This window comes from Glycine max, chromosome 8, assembly GCF_000004515.6.
Source record: "Glycine max cultivar Williams 82 chromosome 8, Glycine_max_v4.0, whole genome shotgun sequence".
In the NCBI taxonomy this organism is placed as follows: Eukaryota; Viridiplantae; Streptophyta; class Magnoliopsida; order Fabales; family Fabaceae; genus Glycine; species Glycine max.
The window spans coordinates 34,678,983-34,703,450 of record NC_038244.2 but is presented as its reverse complement, the minus strand read 5'-3'; the positions used below and the strand labels follow the sequence as shown (position 1 = coordinate 34,703,450).

Genomic DNA, 24,468 nt, shown 5'->3' with positions numbered 1-24,468 from the left:
AGTGTAAAAATTTTATATTTAATCATTAACATATTGTATATGATTGTTGACTTTTATGATAATAATTTTAAAAGTTATATAAAAAAAATTATAATGGGATGACGTTGTAAGTCATTGCATTATCAGTAAGCTGAAAAATTTTATGTTATGAAGATTATCATCCTCATTGCAAACTACTTTCATATTAGGGCCACTGAAGAGGACAATAGAGCTCAACTAACTGCAAACGAGATAAACTGTATCAACATTCTTTTTCATTTGATTTTTAGTTGTACTTGCTTGAAGCAACTTTTAAAAAACACCATCATCTACTGCAACTAAAGTTTAGCATTAACACATCAGTTGGACATCAAACAAACAAAAATAAAAAACTAAAGCCATTAGCAAATATTCTTTCCCCCCTCTCTCTCTGTTGAGGTTGGTGTAGATGGTTGATTTGGTCATTTCACTAAAATCTCGTGTCCCCAGATGAACCTGATCAACAGCAAAGGGAAGCCTCTTCTTCAATTCTTGCAAGCAAATGATGGACTGCCGTTGCAATACCATCTACTGAACCAAGTTGGAATCCTTCTTCAACCTTCATAAAAAAAATATTCATTTTAATTTAGGTAAACAATCTCTCTAAACTTTCATGAATTTATACAAGGACATCATAATTTTATAAATAGAAAGAATCATTGTGCCACATTTAGTATATGAAGTTGACGCAAAGGTGGAAAATGAAACTGACTCGGTACTATGAATAGTTAATTAATTATAATGTTTAAATATATTTTTATACTTAATAAATTTTATTTTTGGTTATTGATATTTTATTTTAATATCAGATAAATTAACGAATTTTGTGTTTGTTTCATAATAAATTAACAATTTTTTACTAATTACAATAAAAAAAACAAACACAAAATTTATTAATTTATCATAGATTTAAAAAGAAATATTAAAGATCAAACACAAAATTGGTATTTTATTAAAGACTCAACGAAATAAAATTTTATTAAAAAAAAGTTAAATATTTATTAAGAATAAAATTATTAAAGCCTGATTATAATCTGTAGTTAATTAATTACATACCTTAGCACTGAAGGAATAGAACACCAAAGGGTCTATGGTGGTGACATTAAGATGTAGGACGGTGAGGCACAGCGTTTGAAAACCAGCTACTAACTTTGTTAGCTGCCCGTGGCTGCTTCTCCTGGTGAGAATTCGAAGATTTGCATGGGTCTCGATTAAAGTAACCTCGATATCAGCTATGGCAGCTTTGGTCTTGGATGTGTATTTGTTAGGAGTCTGGGACCATGTGTACTGTGGATACGAAAAACAATGTGCAAAAGGAGGTTGCATGAGTTTGGAAATGGCCGTATTTTCATTGGTTTGTGCCACTTCTTGGTGCAAAAGTTGCAGCTTTCTAGCTTCAAGTGATTGCAAGAGGTGCTCCAGCTCTTTTACAAACTCTATGGCACCACCCACTATAGAGGCCTGGTCACCCTAAAAAACATGTATACTAAGTTTGCATCTTAATTGAAAGAATTAGTTGCATGAGATCACAGTTAAGAGAGCATTATTTATACATCAAGCACTTCGACCTAGTGGCTTCCTAAGTATGAATGCAAAAAATATATATATAAATAAATTAAAAGAAAAGAGAATCTCCTCTTCTAGGAGTAACCACCCGAGAGATTTTTCACCCATAAATCATAAACAATTACACAAGTGAACTTAATATTATAATTTCATCTAAAATCTTAAGGCTCAGATAATTTTTACTTATCCTAAGATTTCACGTCGCATTTGTATTCTAATCTTTTCATCTCTAGTTTTCTACTAATTGAGACCATAACATAGTAGTAATTTTGTGAAAACCCCAGCCTGTGAGAAAGAGAGTAGAGACTGAAAAAGAAGAAACTAGCAAGAGAATCAAAACAAACCCTTTGGACGTAGGACTCCGGCATGAGTGAACGAAGGACAGCAAGATGCTCATTCATCTGCTTCCGGCGGTTTCTTTCCACTGTAATGTGTGTGATCCTTTGTGTCTCAGCCTCTTCCGTGTTTTTGCAAACCCTTGGCTTCCTTCTCCTCTTCTTCCTCCCTTGCACTGCCACCGAATTCTGCCTCCGGCCAATGCTTTCTGGTTCGCTGGCTTCACGCTTTCGGGTCCTCATTGCGCAATTATCAAATGTAGGGTGGTCATGCTGCTCCTGATAGTTCACAAAACTTTCCAAGAAACTAGCCTCTGGGGAGCCATGGCTGCTAAATGGAGTTGCAGAGATAGTGTCATAGATAATGAAGTTGGAGAACTCATTGGATTGAAGAGTTTCCAAAGTCATTTATACTCTCTTCAACTTTAGTTTGTTTGAAATCCTTACTTGCCGAGAGAACTAATAAGTCACCACCAGAGTTTTCATGAGTTTCTCATATACATGACATGACAAATTGACAACAATTTATAGAAAATCCCACTAACTTGGTTGATGCAGTTTGAGTCACAGAGGAAGGAAGAAGCTGGAAGTTTTAATATTGGAAAAATGAAAGAGCTTAGTTTATATCAAAGGATAACACCAAAATCTAACTCAGTTGGTTGAGCAAAATGTGTGACAGATATAAATCTCTTGATAAAGTGGTTAATTCGGATATGAAAAAAAAAAAAAACCAAAGATTAGAGGATACGCAGCACGTGAGAAGGGGCAGAAAAGGTCTTGTGCTTTTCAGGAATCAGAAAGGTGTAGTAAAAGGAAACAGGCTCCTCACACATCCTTGCTTTGGTTTCCTTCCCAATTTCAAAGATGCTGTCAATTACACTGGCACAGCTTATGCCAATGAAGAGTAAGGTGGGGGACCCAAATCTATATAGAAATAAGCATAAAAACAACAGAACAAGCTTTGCAATAGCTACTCATCACATTCAAATCCGTTTTGGGGTTTGCAGGAAATTAATGAAAGGCTCACGCACCCGAGATTCCCATATAAATAATTTAGACAAAGACTATTGCATCTATTTGACAATCCACTGGTACAACATTCTACATGTCAAAGCCATATCAACATTTTGTTCTAGTTGGAAAATCCTACGGTTCATATATTATTAATGAATTGTGTTAATGATACCAATTAAACTGTATCTATAATTGCTAGAGATAGTTAGAACTTCATCATTATAATCGACAAAATTACCTACCAAAAAATAACATTTTGATGTCACCTATCAATTAATTGTGTTAATGATAATCGTGTTTGTAACCACTTATTATTTTCTTATACACTATAAACTACGAAATTCCCGTTATTTCTTGTATTGTACAAGGGGACCACCAGATACTTCACAAGGAATATCTTTCATGTCGCCTCTTTCAAATACGTGAATTATAAACGTGTAGATGTAAGTGAATAAAATTAAGCAAAGCATAGCGCGTAGAAGTATATATACTTTCTAACAATTATAATGATTATGTTTAACAAGTCATTTAATTTAACTTTAAGTCTTTTTAAATAATTTCTAATATTTTTTTGAAATATGTTATTTGAAATATCTTCTTTTAAAATGTTAATTTTTAATTTTTTATATTTTATTATCTTTTTTATTTTTAAAATATTTATTCATTTTTTTATTATCTTTTTTAAAATACTAGTTTTCCTTATTACTTGTGATTTAATAAATTAATTTAAAGACTTCTAAGTGCTAATTTTTATTTATTAACTTTTAGCTTTTTCGGTTATCCATTTCAGTTATCTTTTTAATTTTTTATTTAGTCTTATCAGATATAAACTGCCTCTTTATTAATATTGACGTGGAGTTCTTATGGGCATAGGCTACACCTCGATGTGCATGTTTTTGCAAACAACAGAACCTTTAGCCATATCTGCTGAGGAGGACACACGAAAGGACAGAGGGCGAGTTAGGAGCGTGGTCCAAGTTGTCAGACTCTGTTGGATTAACCATGTGACTGTAAGCTACCCTTCTCGAAAAAGTACATCATCTGCAGGTCCACATCACTTTAGGCTACATTCAAATCCCCATAACACAGGTTCAACATTTCTTTTTCCACTATATATATATATTGCCTAGAAAGATTTATATATGCATGATTTTACCCCCACTGTTTCACTGTGCAATCATGTATAAAAGCTACCAAGGGGATGCCAAATCAAGATGCATGATAATGAAGCATGGAAACACAAAAGCAACTTAGTATGAGTTGTAAGCTGCAATTGCAGAGTGGCCAATCGATATTGCATGAGCAGAGAAATGGTATCTTTTTTTTGTCAACGGAATGGCTGTCCGTAAGTGTCAAAAAGATAAGCTTGTCCGGTCTCCACCATTAGTGATTTTAATTATACATTTTTTTCTTCCATAAAAATTAAACATGATATTAGAAGATTTATCATACTTTACTCAACCAACTGAATTAAATCTTTTTGATTTTATAATATGTATGCATTCCTAAAACTCTTAATTATTTGTTAACCCAGATTGAGTTCAACGGCAGTGGAATTTTGATCATATCTACCTTTATAATCAACCATAATTGCCACACGAGTTTTATAGTAAATTCAATTAATGATTAATAAAAAGAGATGTTCTTTTAAAATAAATAATAACACTAACAAAACATACTACTGCAGCATAGCAATTGACTGCATCACCAAAATTTTAATTTAATACCAAAATAATCTGCAATACCAATTACAATTGATAAAACATAAGCATAGACAAGCAAGATAAAAAAGGCAGTGATTGATGACGCAGAGAGGGTATCAACAGACAAGTTTACCAACCCAGTGAGAATATTTGCCTGCACACAAAATTATCCGAGGAAATTATAACTGATATCTAGGGATAGAAAGCAGCATATATGCTTGTAAGTAAGGAATATCTCGTTATCACCAGTAGAAATGTAGCCAGTAGGTTCCGATTGAATGCTTCTTCAAGTATTGAAGTTTTACTTCCAGGAACAAGATCGGCTAGCATTAGAATTGATAGCAGCTGAAAAATGGGTGATATTCAGATTAAATAACAACAAAATTCCATAATCAGAAGTTAAATTAGTAATTACAATGTCAAGGATAACTCAAGAGTGCCGTGCTGGGAAATTTGGGTTATGGTACAGATTGAGACAGCATAAGCTGCATTTGGTATGTCAAACTTCAAAATATTTAATTGAAAAAAAAAATCTAAACATTAACAATAAGTTAGAGCCCAGAAGCAATTTTATAACGCAGAAACTGCAATAAAGCTACAAAGTCAACAGTCCTATCAAACTATGTTACACTGAGCCATTGAATAGAACTGAAAGGAGAATGACCTGTAGATTGTCAGCCACTACCATAGTAACATATGGAAGATTGCACTGCACAAAGTATCAACAATTAGTTTTTCATCCATTGATGCTAAAGAAACTAATAAAGCCCCTCTGATTAAGAAACTGTAACATAGTCAGACATACAGTTCTCCGAGAAATTCTTTCGACATGCCTGTCTAGAAGCACAGTTAATAACCTAGCAAGGGGATCATGAAAAAGGAATAAGTTCAAAGCTGTAGACATGATCCAAACAAGATTTCTTTGTGCATGATAAACAATGTTTTGGATCAAGCTTTACCAAAACAGGATGGAGAGAACCCAAACCCTCATCCGTACCCATCTGCTACTTCTAAATCCAGAGGAATGGCTTCCGAAGATAAGATAGTTTCCCAAATGAACACCAAGAAGGTACATTCCCCAGTATCCTGGAGACAAAATGAGATTTATTGACCAATTTTTATATATCAAAGGTAAAACAGCTATAAGTACTTGCCAACAAAATTATAGCCTTAGAATCAAAATTATAGCCTTAAGATAGTTCTCACCAAATATGCTAAAAATCCCCTCCTTGTTTTGACTTATGATATCCATTCCTCTTTCATTAGAAAGCAAGTAATGATTTAAACCTTGCACCAAGCAGAACTGGTACCCTTGGAAAGAGAAATTAAACTTTATATGAAAATCAAATTTCAAAAGACAAGAAGACATAAAAATAAGACAGAAATAAAAAAAGTACCTACTAGTACAAGTGAACCAATAACTCCAGAATATTGAGGGGAAATATTAATAAAGGAAGTAAGGATTGACACAGCAGCAAGTGTGAAGAAGAAATTCCAATGTACACCATATTCACCCACATGTACCTATAAGAAGGAAAAATGATCACTTGCTTCTTTGAGAATGTCTTGAGTCTTGGATTAGGCAATTATAACTCAACAATTTGTATATAGGAAAAACTACATAGCAGTGTCCATTGTAATTAAAAACAATCATGAGAAGCAAAAGAAGATTTTTCCTTCCTTAAGAATGTCTTGAACCAAGAAATTAATCAATTAGAACTCATTTCTATAAACAGGCAAAAAAAAAAAACATACGAGACCAGTGAGCATTTTAATTAAAAACCAGAAGAAATAACATAATCCAGCATACTGCAATCAACATAAATTTTCATTTAAATGCCAGATAAACTCTTTTTGCAGAATAAGCCCTATTACTACTCCTACATTCCACGACATTCAGAGTTTTCAGGTTTATACAAAACCTGGGGGTTGACTTAAGATATATACTGCCCAAAATATTATTATCTGTAATCTTCATTAACTACGTCATATTACTTTTCAAGTATCAAAAACATATAGGTGACTGACCTTGTTAAAGCTTTAGATATGGTATTTGTATATGCAAGACAAGTTAATGTATTTCAGTTGCCACAGAACTTTCTAAGAATCCCAATGGCAATAATCTCACCTGATAATCCACACCAGTCGTAGTAACAAGACGAAGAAATCCTAAGATGATCAGTGGACTAGTTGAAACTATTGCAGTCTTCCAGCTTCTAAAACATGACAAAACAATGACACTATCAGAGGAATGCAGTATATCTGAGTAAATTCATTAAAAAAGACATCAATGTTATTATAGAGAGAAGATAAACAAAAAGAGAAAAGGAGAAACTTAGGTGACACTTGGTTTGAGTGTTTTCTGTTTTCATTTTCAAAGAAAACAGAAAATAAGAGTGAAAATACATTTGCTTAAAATTTAGAAAACATTTTCTTGGAAAATATTTTCAAAACCCAAAACAAAAAACAACAGATCAGTGTTTTCAGCCTTTTCTGAAGAAGTGAAACTAATTTTTGAAATCAATGTTTTCATTTTCAAATTTTCCAAGTGATGTTCATGTTGTTCACATTACTTCTTCATATGTAGGATTGTCACAAAAGTTCCCTAACTCATTCAGGTAAAACATCTTATAATTTATCAAACTCAAGAAGAAAAAAACATTTTTAAAATCTAGGAAAATTGGTAAACATGCATATCAAAGATTAATTTCCAAGGTTGCAACGAATGACTCACACCGATGTGATATTACGTGCTTGCCGAGAAACTAGTGAATTTGCCAAAACAAATGCTCCAACCCCAAGATCCATCTGGAATGCAAAAGTAATCTCAAATCTCAACATAACAATCAAATTATTACATACACTGTTTTTTAGTAATATTGCAAAACAAAATGAATGTGCACAAGGGAAGATGGAAATAACATAAATAGTTGACAAGAGGAAAAGATCAAAATTTGTAACTTAATGCAATCCATCAATGAGAAGCAATTTATATGTTGAAGAAAAAAACCCATTTTCTCCAACTCCGAACCCCAACAAACACCCATTTCCCTTTCTCAGCATTTACTCTAGCTGTATATCACCCAAGTGATAAGTAATATAGCATACACATTTTACCAAAAGAAGTGCATTATAAGGAAGGACAAGAAATCCTCCTTATTCGAAACAAAATACACGAAGATCTTGTTTGAATAAACTCTATAAGAACTTATAGGAGAAGAAAATAAGAAGATAAAATAAATTAAGCTTCTCTCAAAGTAAAATCAATCCATGCACTTAATTCTTATAGAAGCTTCTATAAAAGTTAAGGTGCATAAGTTGATTTTAGCTTACGGGAGAAGCTCAATTTATTTCACATTCTTATTTTTTTTCTCCTATAAATGGTTATGAAAAAGTTTATCCAAACAGGGCCAATAGAAAAAGAAAAATACATTATTCAGAAGAGACATCCAATCCCTTCACAGGTCACACAAAGTGACATTGGTAAAGAAACCATGAGCTTTGAGAAGACAGTCATATCGCAAATAATCAGCTTAAATAAAATAGGTGCTTATAAACTCTGGCATTACCATCTAAGTTCAAGACAAGATATTTGAGAAACCTCCACCGCTGACTTTTGACAAAAAATTGACAATCTTTGAAAGTATTTTTTTTCTTCATTGATAAACAGGGATATACTCTGGGAGAAATTATCTACAATCATTATTTAATAAATCTGTGAAATAGAAATTTGACTCATACAATGACTTCATAAATTAATCAATGATTTCCATTGTGGGAAAAAGTGTTGGGTTAGTAACCATATGAATCATATTAAATGAAATCTTATTTCCTATATTCTTATTCTAAACATGTCTTTCATTCTCATATCAGAATTGCATAACACTCATACCAAACTAGTTCCGTAAGTTTCAGTCTTTGCATATCTTCTAGGAAATATTCTGAAGTCAACAGCCAAGATGCATAAGAATGTTATAATCATCTGCAAAAATAACTTCATCAGCATAAAAACAGAATGCAATAAGAACAATGGAATAAAAAAACTCTATAGTAGCACTTCATACCACAATAACCCTATATGAAGTAACATATGCCCGAAGAGAGTTGGACTCTCCTTCAAAAGAAGGAGAAGAACCACCAGACCTGCAGTTAAGTGTACAGAATCAGCTATTATCTACTTCAAAATTTGGCTGTGAAACTTTTGGCCTTAATTTTCCATTTCACAAAAAACCCTATGTCCTTTAAGGAAGTTACCTACACAAAATTGCAAAATTACCTCTTGACAGCAATATAAAGCAATGTTAAGATAGTGAACAAAAAGGAAGTTACCTACACAAAATTGCAAAATTACCTCTTGACTGCAATATAAAGCAATGTTAAGATAGTGAACAAACTTGCCAAGAAATAGGTCCAGTTTGCAAGTACCTGTCACCAAGGTCATTGTAAAAATTACAAAATAAAAATGAGGGGAGCATAAGTCAAAAGCCCTGTTACAAACATATCTTCAGTTAAACAAGCTATTTTAATCTACTTTCAAGTCCCAAATTTTCTATTTGTTGGCAAAACATTTGATGCTATTGACCACTTACGGTGAAAAATAAGAGCATAGGAACAACAATGACAAGGAAGTCCAGAGACAATGTGGCTAGGTATGATTTTAAATTCCTATTCCCCGAAGGCGCATCATCATTTTTCTTCTTCAGTGAGGCACCTATAATTAATAAAAACAAAAATAAAAAGGAAATTCAAACAATTAGAACGAATAATAGACCGAATGTAATCAAACAATAATGATAAGGAGAAAAGAAATCAAGCAGAATTAGAATGAAATATTGCAATTGAGCATATAGCTAAATTGTAGTGTTTTTTTTTTCTGCCGAGACCAGTGTCCTCCAACCCAACCCATTAGGTCAGAAATTAATCCGCTCGCGGTTTGTAGTTGCCGCTGGCCCAAGGTAATTTCGCACTAAGTGAGAATCGAATACAGATTCTCCCACTAAATAGATCCTTCTCACTCATGTGAACACAACCAGACCTTAGACGGTTACATCAATCCTTCGGGTTGCTAAAATGTAGTGTTTGAGTATATAAATTTGAAACTTCCAAATTGAAGTGTTAAAAGGGACTGACCAGTGATGGAAATGGAGTGACGAATAAGAACCAGAATCTGTAATGAAAACAGAAAAGAGAAAAGAAAAGAAAAAAAACACGATTGCGTCACATTTAAGTTGGTGTGAAGAAATGGAGCATGTAAATTGCGTGATCACTCACGGGAATAGACACTGTAAGCGTCGCGATTTCGAGCATGGAGGATCCGGTCAAGTTGCTTACGAATCTGAAGAAAAAATTGAGACAAAAAGGAAATAGGGGGTCAATAGTGAAAATTTGAAAAATATTATTATTATTAATCGGGGAAAAAAGGAAATGAAGAGAGTAACTCTTCTTTGAGATGCTTGTTGGGGTTGAAGGAGGGTTTAGGCAGAGGAAGATCCATGAATGAAATCCAACGGTCAACTCTGGCTCAAAGACACAAACTGAGAACGGAACCGGGGAACAATAGTCACACTGACTGCACTACCTTCCCTTAGAATGGCAGCGATGAATTGGATTTATTTTGAACCCTTTGGATTTCTAGATCTCCAAATGAATGATTATTCTTCCTTTTTTAAAGTGAACAACCGATTGTCCTGTTAAAATACAAGAAAATTATAAGATATCTTCTTTATATATCAAAAGAAGCACAAGAGGGTAGTATTGAAAATATTTTTTTCAATAATTAAGTTAAATAAATAATAGACTTTAATTGGTTGATTTTTTTCTTTAAAGAAAATCAATAGAAAATAATTAAATTAAAATATTTGCACAAAATTTATGTATTCCATGTAATAAAATAAGTCCACGAATCAATAATAATTAATAATTAAATGGAGTTAAAAATGACATTTTAAATTAAAAAATTTGAAATGTTGTGTTTTCTTTTTTTTAATAAGTAGTTAATTAATGTATATGATTTTTTTTATATACCTCCTCATTATCATTATAAATAGAGAAGCTATTCATATAACTGATTTAACTGATTGTTATTCTGCTTTTTTTTTCTTCATTCAATCAATTCCCACCCGTTGGGATACGATTTTAAATAAATTTCTATTTTTATACCAACTTCTATACAATTGGTAATTTTTATTTTAAAAGTATAAAATTAAATATAACTAATTTGGATAAAGAAAATATAGTCCTACCATTATTTAAGCAACTATTTGATTCTTATATTATATCAATAATCATTACTTTTATTTTACTTTTCAATAAATTAAAAATTTGTAATTGTAGAAATATTTTTTTAATAGAATTTTGATGTCATAATAAGTCAATTTATTCAAATTAATGATTTTATAAATATATGAATAAATTTTCAAGAGATTATAATATTTTACTTTAATTAATAATTAACTATATAAATTAAGAAATAAATTATTATGTATATAGTATTTTATAATATAATATCTCGTATCATGTAATTATTGTTTTAAATTAATAATTAAGGATATAAGTTAATAAATTAATTATTATATAACACGTAAATTATTATGATATAAATAATTTTATTTTACATATTAATTTAAAATTATAGAACACGTAAATTTTAAAGTCATTTTTATGATTAATATTATTGTATATACTTTTAGTTTCTCTCATTTTAAGCAACAAAAAAGTGACTTGTAATTTGGTGATTAAATTATGACTTGGTAATATGACTTTTAGTTTTTTTTCCATTTATTATTATTAATTTACTTTTATTATTGTACGACTTATATATATATATATATATATATATATATATATATATATATATATATATATATATATATATAAAAGAAAGTAGGTGAGGGTGATATTGAAAATATTTTTTTCAATGATTAAGTAAAAAAAATAATAATAGATTTTAAGTGGTTAAATTTTTTCTTTAAAGAAAATCAATATGAATTAATTGAGTTAATGCAAGATTGATAAGAAGATCAAACTTTACCCCCAAACAATTTTATCTCAAGATTTCCCTCTCTTAAATTTTACCACATCCTAACAAATAATTAGCATTTAATTGTTGAAGTTTAGAGAAAATAATTACCTTGTATCAGCTGTTTTAGTTAAAATAATGTTTCATTTCCATAGTTTTCATGTCAATGAAATCATTAAGACAACTTTCAAGTCTCGATTCATCCCTCAAACGCATTAACGAAGTATCCAAAAACAAGAAAAATTACTAGGACTTGAAGATTTTAATCCATGAGGCAACTTTTGGCACTTAGATTGTTATTAGTATCAGCTGTTCTGATTAAAATAATGTTTCATTCTCATAGTTTTCATGTCAATGAAACCATTAAGACAACTTTTAAGTCTTAATTCGGTCCTCAAACACATTAACGAAGTGGCCAAAAACAACAAAAAATTACTAAGACTTGAAGATTTAAATTCGTGAGGGCAACTTTTGGCACTTAGATTATTATTTGTATCAATTGTTTTGATTAAAATAATGTTTCATTAACAAAATTTTCATGACAAAAAAGCCATTAAGACAAGTTTTGAGTCTCGATTCGGCCCTCAAACACATTAATGAGTGGCCAAAAATAAGAAAAATTACTAACACTTCAAGATTTCAATCCATGATGATAACTCATAAATACAACAACGAAAAACACACATGACAACTACAAATCATTAAATAATAAAATAAAAATTGAGTAAATTGGGGGTGGGGGATTTCTTCAAAACTCGATTCAAGGTTCATTGTTTCATCAAGGTATTCATCCAAACCCTCCAAATTCAAAGAGCTGGCAAAGAATGGTGGTGGATGTGCATATGTTTGTGTAGGTGTGTCTGCGGTGGTAATATATAACTCCAGGCATGTGAGCTTGGAGATTTCTATGAACATAGAAAACATAGGCATTATATCCTCATCGTCGTGCAACATGCATGCCCTATACTGGCCACAATCATCAACAAATGATATAGGTAATAAAAAAATGTATATCCTTGACCACTTTATCATTTGGTAGACTAATCTTGTTTCCAATAGCTTATTTTAAGGCATCAAATGACATTCTACTATCAAGTTGAACGATCTTTGGTGAGCCACTTATGAAAGTTGAACCATGTTTAGTTGTTATGATGATGTCATCATAATACACAATTGCATTGACTAATGATGAAGTCATGGTTTAGGGTTTAGGGTTTAGAGTAGCAGTTAGGTTTTGGATTAAGGTGATGGACCGAACCGCCTCAATGCAGACCATATTTATAATGTTTAATGGCTTGTCACATACACTTCAAAAAGAACGACCAAGATCCCAATGACAAAATGAATGACCTAGATATCATCGATTGGAGCAACACACGTTGAATGGTCAAGATCCCACCGACAAAATGAACAGTCTAGATATCACCGATTGGAGCAACACACGCTGAATGGTCAAGATCTTATCGACAAAGTGAACGGTCTAGATATCACTGATTGGAGAAACGCATGTTGAACGACCAAGATCTCACCGACAAAATGAACTGCCTAGATATCACCGATTGGAGCAACACATGTTGAACGACCAATATCCCATCGACAAAATCAATAGCCTAGATATCACCAATTGGAGCAACGCACATTGAACGACCAAGATCACACCAACAAAATTAACGGTCTAGATATCACCGATTGGAGCGACGCACGTTGAATGGGAAATATCCCACTAACAAAATCAATGACCAAGATCCCACCGAATGAATTATGTTACTGTTAAATTTTTTCTATAAATACAATGCATGTATTGCCACCATTTACACTAACTTATAGACTCACTTTCTCTTGTTCTCATATATTCTTCTTTAACTTCTTGATGATAGTACCAAAGCCTAAACCATGGAATCTACAACTATTCCTCTTCTTTGGAAACAATACCTTTATAGATCTCAAGAAGTATGCAATACATTCAATTTAATTGAATGTTAATTATGTTATGATTCACAAATAATGATGTTGTTACTATTTTGATTTTTGTAGGTAACATACAATGTAATCCAGTCGTATGCTCAAGCTATTCCTTCTTCAGATCCCAAAATTGAACCTTATTGGTTCAAGTTGTGTTTTCAAATGTTGCAAAGCTCAAAAAAGTTAAAATCGAGGATGCTTTAGTCATTTTGGTTGAAAGATGGAGACCTAAATCACACATGTTTCATTGGTGAATACACAATCACCTTAGAAGATGTTGCTCTTGAACCGGGTTTATGCATTGATGGAAGACCAGTTACTGGGCTAACATATTATGATTAGGAACAAATGTGCACAGAATATATAGTTGCTATTCCCCTAGAGAATGTACTGGTGGGACACTTAAACTAAAATGGTTAAAAGAAAATATGTTGACTCTCCAGTAGAACCCACACCACAACAATTAGTAGCCCATTGTAGGGCATACATTTTAGGGCTAATTGGTGAGGTGTTGATGCCAGACAAGTCAGGGAACAAAGTTCACCTGATGTATCTACCCTTTGTGAATGTATGTATACATGATTTTGATGATGCCAAAGATAAGCGCTTCTCAAGTTTGATCCAAGTCAAGAATTCAGAAATTCAGAAAATAACTCCCAAGAGTCACAACTCTTCAGAAAATAACTCTTGAGAGTCGCATCTGTTCAAGAGATTTTTGAATGGTCCTCAAAGGCCCATAAATAGGTGACTTGGGACACAAAATGTATAAGAGAGATATTCCAAGAGAATTTCATTGCCAAATGCTCTCTCAAAAAAACTCTTGGGCAAACACTTGCAAATCCATTAAGAGTTTCTCCATGGACTTCAATTGTAATATCCTTGTCTTCAAGAGAGAATTATTCTTTCTTTCTTCTTTTTCAAAGAGATTGATTAAGGGACTGAGAGTCTCTTAAGTTGTAAGGATTCCTGAACACAAGGGATGAGTTGTTCGTGTGTGGTTCAGACTTTGTAAACAGATTTTTACAAAGGGAGTGGAAAATCTCAAGTAGGTTGCTTGAGTACTGGACGTAGGCATGGACTTTGCCGAACCAATATAAAAACTGTGTTTGCATTCTCTCTTCCCTTATCTCATTCATTTTATTGTAATCAATTTTGTCTTGCATGTTTAAAGAACATTATTAAATTGATTGCTGCTTCTTCTGCATTCTGAGCCTATCTCTTCTTTTAGAAGGGGGTTAAAAGTTTGTCAGTGGGAAATTAATTCACCCCTTCTTAAGATTTCTGAGACCACATGTCTAACAAGTGGTATTAGAGCAGGGTTCTTGCCTAAAGTTTAAAAACTACAAGAATAGATATGGCCTCATCCAACTTTCCATTTCCTGAGAGAAAATCTATTAATAGGCCTCTTATGTTCAATGGTGAGGGTTATCATTATTGGAAAACCCGAATGCAAATCTTTAAAGAAGCCATAGATTTAAAGATATGGGAAGCCATTGAATTTGATTCCTTTATTCCTACAATGGTAGAGAGAAATGCAACTACATAAAAAGACTAGAGAAGAAAGAAGAAAGAAGAAGATTCCTCCTTAGCCCCAAAATGCTGAATGCGATCAATCTAGACATATGAGATTCAATTGTCCTGTCTTCAAAAGAAGAATGAAAAATCTGACAAGAGGAATTTCAAAGAGAAGAAAGAAAAGAAAGGATAGATCACTTGGGAAGATAATGTCATAAATGCTTCGAGTGATTCAGAGAATAAAATCATAAGTATGGGTATCATGATAAAAGACTATGAAAACGGAGAAGAGCAAAGTCGATACATTGATAGCAATTTCTCCAAACACATGGCATGCATCAAAGTTTATTCATATTTCTCCCCAAGATAAGTGGATATGTGATTTATGAAGACAACAAACAAATGTCACATTTCTCCCCAAGAAAAGTGAATCTCAAGAAAAGTGAATATGTGATTTATGGAGACAACAAAGGCCACTTGATCAACAAGTCAAACAAGTGATATCAACAGGTCATTTGTCTTTGATTGATTACTTTTGATGCTTGTTTTTTACTTGAGTTTAGACTGTTCTTGATGATTGAGATTGAATTTGATTGATTGTGTTTGATGATTGATTGATTGTGTTTTTTGATTGATGTATTTGTCTTTGCTTGATTGATATTCAATGTTTGTTAGTTTGATTGATTGATTATATTTTATATTTGATTAATTGTGTTTGATGATTGTTCTTGATTGAGTTTTGATTGTCTTTGATGGTTGTTCCTGATTAAGTTTTTTATTGTCTTTAAAGAATCTATTAAACTTTTAAAATTAGTTTCATATCTTAAGAAAACTATTTCAAATTTAGAAAAGGAAATTTTGAAATTTGAAATTTGAATTTGAAATTTGAAATTTGAAAAGTTAAATTTGAAATTTGAAATTTGGAAGTTGGAAGTGGAAGCTACTGGAAGTTGAAGTTGGAAGTGGAAGTTGGAAGTTGGAAATGGAAGTTATTGAAAGTTTAAAGTTGAAAATGGAAGTTGGAAGGGGAAGTTACTGGAAGTTGAAGTTGGAAGTTGAAAGTTGGAATTTGAAATTTGAAAATTGAAATTTGAAATTTGTAATTTGAAATTTGAACTTTTTTTTGAATAAAAATTATTGTGCATAGTTAGTTGATTGTTAATTTAATTAATTTGATTTGAAATGTTTGATGGTTGATTGTATTTGATTGTGTTTGATTGATGTGTTATTGTACTTGTTTTTGCTTGATTAATATTGAATGATTGTTTTAATGCCTTTTGGTATCACTTGATTCTCATACATTGCAACAAGTGGTAATATTTTTCTCCTCTCTATTCATAATTTGTTTTTGAAGGGGGAGAGATAGATAAAAGATATATGAAATCTTCAACTGTCTCATATAAGCAATCATTGCAAAACAAAGCGGGAGTAAAACTATATACAAATGGATATTTTGTTGTTGTTGTTGCTCCTAACCTACAGGTGGTTGTCATCATCAAAAAGGGTGAGAATGTAAATCATGAAGATTTTGATGATGTCAAAAAGATCAAGCCTGGGATAATGAGTGTCATCATCAAAAAAGGGGAGAATGTTGATCATGCATTGTTTTGATGATGTAAAAAAGAAATCACTTGATTGTCATCATCAAAAAGGGGGAGAATGTGAATGTATGTATACATGATTTTGATGATGCCAAAGATAAGCACTTCTCAAGTTTGATCCAAGTCAAGAATTCAAAAATTCAGAAAATAACTTCCAAGAGTCACAACTCTTCAGAAAATAACTCCTGAGAGTCACATCTGTTCAAGAGATTTTTGAATGGTCATCAAAGGCCTATAAATAGGTGACTTGAGACACAAAATTTATGAGAGAGATATTCCAAGAGAACTTCATTGCCAAATGCTCTCTCAAAAGAAACTCTTGGGCAAACACTTGCAAATCCATTAAGAGTTTTTCCATGGACTTCAATTGTAATATCCTTGTCTTCAAGAGAGAATTCTTCTTTCTTTCTTCTCTTTCAAAGAGATTGATTAAGGAACTGAGGGTCTCTTAAGTTGTAAGGATTCCTGAACACAAGAGATGAGTTGTCCCTGTGTAGTTCAAACTTTGTAAACGGATTTTTACAAAGGGAGTGGAAAATCTCAAGTGGGTTGCTTGAGTACTGGACGTAGGAACGGACTTTGCCGAACCAGTATAAAAACTGTGTTTGCATTCTCTCTTCCCTTATCTCATTCATTTTATTGCAAGCAATTTTGTCTTGCATGTTTAAAGAACATTATTAAATTGATTGCTGCTTCTTCTGCATTCTGAGCCTATCTCTTCTTTTAGAAGGGGGTTAAAAGTTTGTTAATGAGAAATTAATTCACCTCTTCTTAAGATTTCTAAGATCACATGTCTAACACCCTTGTTAGCATATCTTGATCGGGTTGGTCGATACTGTTGGGATTTGACATGTTTAGCACATTTGTACAGAGAAATGTGTAGGGCTATTTATCCCACATCCAAAAAAATGGGAGGATGTACAGTGTTGTTATAGTCTTGGGCATGGTATCTCATGTCTTTCATTCAACCAAGTGTTGAGCGCCAATTATCATATCCACTCACAACTAGGTAAAAAAAATTTCTCACTCAAACAAAGTCCATTTTTGGTAATATATTTGACACTAACATATTACATTTCACTAGATGGAGTGGCAGAGGGCTACCTTTTTTAGAATCCCACACAGTGATGTGATAGGCTACAGGTCAAGATTCAACAACATGCATTACAAGTAGGTTGAACCATTTGTTTTTTGTTTTATTTATTCAAACATCAATTACATTGTTTTTAAAATTACGAACGCAAATTATTTTTTCAGTTCCATTGTATTCCTTGTAAAGGTTTTGAGTCATTTCTACTAGAAAATGCATACAAGGATTCCAAATATGGAGTGCTTGTGTAACTTTAATCTGTTTTCCAGTGGTAGTATGACATCAAACTGACATGGTCATGCTCCAATTTGGTCTTTGTCAAGACATATCAAATCCACCGCATAATCTTAACAAAGTCCATCATATTGACATGAGAGAACATAGTGAAACAAATTAGGTAGAGGAACATTAACAGTGGAATGCAATTCGAAAGGAAAGATGCAAATATGTGTTAATCAGCCAACCAATTCTAGTAAGGATTGAACATGAGTCACTACATGAATTAGTGCTGAGCAAATTCAAAAATTTGCCTAACATGGTTTACAACTCATCCAAACATTGCCGCCACATCTCATTCAGCTCAAAACATGGAAACTGAACAACATCTTCCACAACAAAGCCCACCAATCGTTGCCAGTATGCATGATGAAGGACTACAACCGCATGCTCAATCATATGAATTCATGCCACAACCTCATCATCATCAAGAAGATTATGGGTACAATCCGCAGTTCTTCAGTGCTAGCGAAGAAGACTTTATGAGCAACCTCATGGGTACAAATCTTCAAACACTAGACTCTACTTATGCGTACATGCAAAGTATGCTCATACCTTCATTTGCATCTTTTCACCAAAGTATTGTCGGCAATTCATCGACTAATGACTTAATCCAGGAATAACAACTCGTTGTTCCTAATGAATAACTTGAACCACGAGAACATGGACAAGTACATCGACAACGGACAAGAAATATGCAACCTCCCAAATGTGGAATTGATGGACACAGAAGACATTAAATGATTGCCCTTGTTAATTATGTCCTATTATGATGATTGTTAATTTGCCCTTGTTAATTGAATGAACAATGCATTAATTGACTGAGCACTACATTTTTCTAATACGAATTGACTGAACATTCATTTCTTCAAGATGATTTGACCTTACGTTGTTTTCCCCATACAATTTGACCTCTCATTTCTTGTTTCAAGATGATGTGATTGGACAATGCTTTCTATGATACGATTTGACTGAACACTACTTTTTTCGAATTATGCAAACCAAACATAATTAATTAAGGCTCAATCTAAACCATTTATATTATCGGTGTGATCTTAGCCATTGGTATGAGTCATGAAAGAACATTAGATCATATAATATATATAATAGTAAGGGCTTGATGCAACTCAACACATTTGTCTGATATTCACCCTATTGCTTAAAACATGGAGAGTGTATCCGCTTTTGTGCATTATGATGTGGACATTATTCCATCAGATAAAGGAATAGTGTTTGAAAGCCCTAGTGATCCTAAAGTCATCACAATAAGTGAGGACATCTTGTTTGCTGCCTTAAGGAAAATAATTTTTGACACAATGAAGGTTGTAGAATTTTAATAAATCTTTTTTTACTGTTAACCAATCTATATAGGTGATGGTTGTGTTGCATATGACTGTATGGAGCTCAAACACGACGATGATGTAGGAAAAATATTTTTCATCTATTCGTAATTTAGTATCAAGGGTCCGATTGAGTTAAATGCAACCTTTGGGTGTTCTCCAGATGAAATCCTTGCCCTTCTGCGCAAACCAAGGAAACAAAGAACAAATATTGAGATAATTGCACTGATGTGTGATGAATCTGTGTAGTCATTGCATAAACTACTTGTTGTTACTTTTTTTTAAGATTCCCTACTTTAATCGTGTTAGTCCTAGAGGATTATGATGTTTACCTAAGCTTTATTTACCTAAGTCCTTAGGATTAGCTTGAAATCTACCGCACACACAAACATTATGCATGATGTCAGGATGACTAATAGTTAGATATAAGAGAGAGTTAATCATACCTCTATATCTCGATTCATCTACATGTTTACTCTTCTCATCTGAATTAAGGTAGCATTATGGGACACACAATGCATTACATACCTATGATTATTATGCTCCAACCGGGTTATTCTATTCCACCTCCTAGAATGAAATGAACTTAAATCAAAATACTTAATAGCATGGTGATACAATTATACAAAACTTCTACCCCAAGCACACGTAATAGAGTCGTAAACTATCAAGTAAAATCCAATCCACAAAATTATTTGATCTATGGAGAGCATCCTTGAGGTAAAGGCCATAATGCTAGAGGAATCATTACAATAGGGCATAGGAGGGGGAGGTCATAAGCGTCTATACCATAAAATTGATTTTTTGATGGAATAAAAAACATATATGGTAGAATTGTAACCATAGAATACGACTATAATTAGAATGCATACATTTGTCTCGTACACTATGGGGATGGCGAGAAAAAATATATTTTACACCCTAGAGGGGCTATAATTGGAGATACCATTGTTTCTGGTACAAAAGTTCCTACAAAAATGGGATATGCCCTACCATTGAGGGCGGTTGGAACTATTGATTTGCGTAATTAGAAGTAACCAACTAGGTTTACGGTGAAACCTAGAAATCAATCACTGGTCCAATTAGAGTACCTCTACATGATATACCTCAACAAAAAATTGAAGAGTAATGACAACAAGTGATTGAGTTCAGTAATTCCTCATATAAAATTATTTACTCTCGAGATATAGTAATATGGAGAAGACAAAATTGTTTCAAGCACTGACAGAAGCAGAAACACCCTTTGTTTTAAAGTTTCAAAGAGGAGAGGATGAGTTATTCACATTTCATTTGATGGCCAGAGGCAAATTGAAAGCTAAATTGTGGTAATTATAAGATTCACCCCAGGAAAAATAAAGATGTCTTCTATGTTACTTGTACCATGTGGAAGTAATGACATAATTTGATAAAGTCGTTCAGTCTGAATGCTACATGAAAAACATAAGCCAGATGAAGGAATGAGAAGATCTAGGATGTATGATGTGATCCTGACTAGGAGCGGATCGCTTGATACAGGCTACGAAGATTTGGATGACGCCACTTCTAGTGAAGGAAGATAAGCCAGGGTAGACACCACAAGGATTACCTTGATAAGTCTGAGATTGGTTCAACAAGGAACCCAAAGAGAAGCTCTCACCAAATTTTATGAAAATGCCAAAAGTTTTTTTTATTGAAAACAAAGACCAATACTTATAGTGTATTTGAACAAAAAGATAAAAATAGACATGGACCTTCTAAACAGTTTGGGCCAAAATTACAATAAACAAAAATTATTAATAAAAATAGAACATATTTGGCATGGGCCTTAAAATTAATCTTGGGCTTCAGCAACGATTAATATGCTTAGTAGTGCCTCTGCTTTTGGACCTTCATCCTTCTCCACTTGGGTCTTTCGTCATTCTCCACTTGGGCCTTCGTCCTTCTTCACTTAGGCCTTTGTCCTTCTCCACTTGGGCCTTGCTAAGTATGCCTGCTACCATTTGTTGGAGGGTATCCATTGACTGTTTGGTCCTACTCCTGGTCATAGGTCCCTGTATTTGGATAGTTTTAGGATTCTCATCAATGTAGAAGATCATAACATGAGTGATTAGGTAGATTTGGATTCCTATATACTCACTCATGTGGTACTTCATTGTGTGATATATATATATATATATATATATATATATATATATAAGATTCATCTGTATAGATATCATCATCTACATCCAAAAACTTGTACACTTTGTAAGAAGCTTGTACAGTTTGGGAAGAGGTTTTGATTGATAAAAAAAAAGAATCTACTTCAACCAATACACCTTTAGGCACGACCATACATAACATAGAAATCACACTCGGAAAAGGTGGACAATTAGCTAGAGCAACAGGTGCTGTAGTAAAACTAATTGCAAAAGAAGGGAAATCGGCCACATTAAAATTACCTTTTGGGAGGTTCGTTTGATATCCAAAAAATGGTTGACAACAATCAAACAAGTGGGAAATGTTGGAGTAAACCAAAAAAAAAATTAGGTAGAGCTGGATCTAAGTGTTGGATAGGTAAGCATCTTGTAGTAGAGGAGTAGTTGTGATCCCCGTATTTATGAACCACAAAGGAATTATGATTAGTAGTGGCTTTTCTTTAGGTTCTAGACTAGAGCAACAAGTTCCCATTCTGTAATACCTTTGCATAGCTTGCCAATCCTTGCTTGTGAGTTCCCTCTTCTGAGGCAGTACAACTACTTCTTGTTTGAAGAGTTTGCCAAGACTTGCTTCAACTTAGCATGTGGGGGGTGCATCTTCATCATCTTCAAGTAACTTCTCTTTGTCCTTGTAGCAGTCTGCCATAGGAATCAATATTGGCTTGTCCATTGCTAATTGAAACTTAGTTTCAGAGTGTGCAAGACACAGAAACTGAGAACCAAACAAAATTCAAATGCACGTTCAGTCGTTGCAGTCATCTGAAAGAGGCTCGTCTTGCCTTGATTTCTTCCTTATATTGGTTTAGGCATAGACGCAACTGCGGGCTATAGTAAAAAAAGTCCCAATTTGAGAAGGTTGGACTCATCTCAAGATCTTCAAGGTAGATGTCTTCTATGTATAAGGATTCCCCAGACTGAGCATGATTCCAGGGAAGAACTACGTTAAAGGTAGCCATCAGACCAAGAAGTTGTTGTAGGTCTAGATGAGTGGAGAAAGGCATTTCATCAGAGGCAACCTCTCTACTTCTCCAGACTGTAATTCTTGGAGGGCAGACCTTCCTGTCAGATGGTATGTGTTCAAATATGATGTTGTTGAGGTTGGAGGAGAGGGACACCTTGAAGGAAATTCCCTTATGTGACTTGCTCTTCCAAAGTAATTAAACATAGTATAGACCTCTTCTTCTTGCAAGGTCTCAAAAGATAAATAAGAAAAGGGATCAATCCTTAGAACACCTTCTTTCCATAGCTTGATGAGATTTAACTTCTAAAGCTTAATCTTCTACATCTCTGGGTCCAAGTGTTGGGTGCCAATATCCATATTCTCTCTCCAAGCTTGGTTTCTAGTCTGACCTTCAGACAATCTGTATCCCTTGAAACCATGGTAAAGACTGACGTTTTTGTCTAAAGTAGACACTAGCTCAAGTTCAGTCTGAGGTTGAGATCTTAAAGGCAACAACCATTCAATTAAGTCTCCGTCTAGTCTACTCAGACGTTGATGCAATTTATTGAAAATATTAGTTAAAAGTTGAGGTACAACAATTTCAACTCTCTTCTTGATTTCCAATCTAAATTTTTTAGCATGAAAAGGAACAAGCTCTATGGCCCCATAGATGCTCTCCAGTCTTGAGATGTTTGCTTCTGAGATAGGTTGAGCAAGCATAGCATCAACAACAACTTCATCTTTAGTTGTGACTGGGTAGGGGTGTAAAGGTGCAACCCCAGGGTTTGTTTCAATAGTGTCTGAACCAACAACAACATCAAACCCTTGCAATGAAACTTCAATAACAAAATGAAGCGTTGGATCATCCAAAGCCTCTCTTTCTTCTTTAGCTATTGTATCTTGCACTAAAGCTAGTTGGAGCTCTACGTCTCTTTCAGCAGACACTACAGGTAATATATAAACACTTGTTTCCATGGCTGATTGAACTCTAGCATCAAAGTATGTTTTCTGCAACTCTTTTTCAGACATAGTTTTGATAGCCTCAAGCACCACCTTATTAGGTACTTGAAAACTAGCAGTTGCTTTTCTTAGCTCTTATTCCCTTGTCAAGGTCTTCAGAGATTTTATTATAATTTCTTCAGGAACCTCCTCTAAAGCCTGAATTTCAAGGGTAGCAGTCCTTTATGCTACTTCAGCCTCGACCTTTTTCTTTATGGCCTTCTCTACTCTTATTTTTCTTTTAGCATCTACAAGAGAGCGTTGTTTGGCCTTAGAAATGGCAGCAACTTCAGCCTTGTTGGGAGAGGGTGAAGTAGATTTGGTGAAGGTTGAGAAGGAAGGGCTAAGGAAGGTAAAGGTAAAAGGGTAGGTGTTTCAAGGATTTCTACCTCAAATGATGGTAAGGCTGGTTTGGGTTAGGAAGGTTTAGGATTTTGAAGAGGGTGAGGTGATGGTGGTGAAGGTGTAGCTGATGCTTAGGTCTGGAAAGGTTTGATTCTAATGGTAGGTTTGGGTGCATGGCATAAGTTAGAGTATGAACCTTTTCTCTTTTTTGGGGTAAAATAGAGGTTGGTTTTTGGTTTTTTGGTTGAGGTTGGGGTTTTGGTGTCAAAATATGAAGGGAGGTCTTTTCTTTTGGTGGGTAACTTGTGTCTAGGTTGACTTGCCTTGGCTTGTTCCCCCTACGTCTGTTGAAAAGATTCTCCAAACTCAAGATCCAAAGGATTAGCTTAAGTTCCTACAATATGATGTGCATCAGATAGAGGAGTCTCAATCACCTCCTTCTTCACTTTCTTCTTTATGTGCTTTTGCACATCCTTTAGGAATTTTTCAATAATCCTCATCTTCACAAAGGTTTCCTCTTTTAGTTGAGTGGCTCTAGATGATGGCTACATCAAGGAAACCTCCACTCT

General features: G+C 33.6%; 2 protein-coding genes and 1 pseudogene across 6 annotated transcripts; 1 reads left to right on the top strand and 2 right to left on the bottom strand.

Annotated features, from left to right (window-relative positions):
* Positions 1 to 237: 237 nt before the first annotated feature.
* LOC100784115 (transcription factor bHLH71) lies at positions 238 to 2,960 on the bottom strand. 2 transcript variants are annotated; one of them, XM_041018459.1, is made up of 3 exons: positions 1,929 to 2,960; positions 1,075 to 1,488; positions 238 to 577 (listed from the first exon to the last, which is right to left on the bottom strand). In XM_041018459.1, exons 1-3 carry the CDS (start codon positions 2,325 to 2,327, stop codon positions 479 to 481), a joined length of 912 nt encoding a protein of 303 aa, XP_040874393.1. In that variant the 5' UTR covers positions 2,328 to 2,960; the 3' UTR covers positions 238 to 478. The 2 variants fall into 2 exon arrangements, with proteins under 2 accessions (XP_040874393.1, XP_006585890.1); XM_006585827.4 differs by having other exon boundaries at positions 1,075 to 1,479; positions 1,929 to 2,914.
* Positions 2,961 to 4,535: 1,575 nt separating this feature from the next.
* On the bottom strand, positions 4,536 to 10,320 carry LOC100811353 (uncharacterized protein At4g17910). 4 transcript variants are annotated; one of them, XR_005892669.1, is made up of 17 exons: positions 10,075 to 10,320; positions 9,908 to 9,971; positions 9,767 to 9,803; positions 9,226 to 9,347; positions 8,988 to 9,061; positions 8,701 to 8,779; positions 8,529 to 8,618; positions 7,371 to 7,444; positions 6,765 to 6,852; positions 6,038 to 6,160; positions 5,843 to 5,966; positions 5,596 to 5,722; positions 5,442 to 5,493; positions 5,301 to 5,345; positions 5,052 to 5,121; positions 4,883 to 4,981; positions 4,747 to 4,790 (listed from the first exon to the last, which is right to left on the bottom strand). XR_005892669.1 is itself a non-coding variant. In XM_003530512.4 (16 exons), the coding sequence occupies exons 1-16, from the start codon at positions 10,128 to 10,130 to the stop codon at positions 4,638 to 4,640; spliced, it is 1,392 nt and encodes a 463-aa protein (XP_003530560.1). In that variant the 5' UTR covers positions 10,131 to 10,320; the 3' UTR covers positions 4,536 to 4,637. The 4 variants fall into 4 exon arrangements, 3 of the variants coding, with proteins under 3 accessions (XP_003530560.1, XP_040874392.1, XP_006585889.1); XM_003530512.4 differs by lacking the exon at positions 5,052 to 5,121 and having other exon boundaries at positions 4,536 to 4,790; positions 5,843 to 5,947; positions 6,034 to 6,160; XM_041018458.1 differs by lacking the exon at positions 5,052 to 5,121 and having other exon boundaries at positions 4,536 to 4,790.
* A 9,726-nt stretch (positions 10,321 to 20,046) lies between these two features.
* LOC121175236 (50S ribosomal protein L2-A, chloroplastic-like) lies at positions 20,047 to 21,999 on the top strand (annotated as a pseudogene).
* Positions 22,000 to 24,468: the final 2,469 nt, after the last annotated feature.

Excerpts from the sequence above, each read along its gene's own strand:
- LOC100811353 (XM_041018458.1), bottom strand. The coding sequence starts at position 10,130 with ATGGATCTTCCTCTGCCTAAACCCTCCTTCAACCCCAACAAGCATCTC. Across the intron at positions 8,619-8,700 it reads CTTCATATAGGGTTATTGTG|ATGATTATAACATTCTTATG; the intron begins GTATGAAGTGCT and ends TTATTTTTGCAG. Across the intron at positions 6,853-7,370 it reads GCACGTAATATCACATCGGT|AAGCTGGAAGACTGCAATAG; the intron begins GTGAGTCATTCG and ends GTCATGTTTTAG.
- LOC100784115 (XM_041018459.1), bottom strand. The coding sequence starts at position 2,327 with ATGACTTTGGAAACTCTTCAATCCAATGAGTTCTCCAACTTCATTATC. Across the intron at positions 1,489-1,928 it reads CGGAGTCCTACGTCCAAAGG|GGTGACCAGGCCTCTATAGT; the intron begins GTTTGTTTTGAT and ends CATGTTTTTTAG. Across the intron at positions 578-1,074 it reads TCTATTCCTTCAGTGCTAAG|GTTGAAGAAGGATTCCAACT; the intron begins GTATGTAATTAA and ends TTTTTTATGAAG.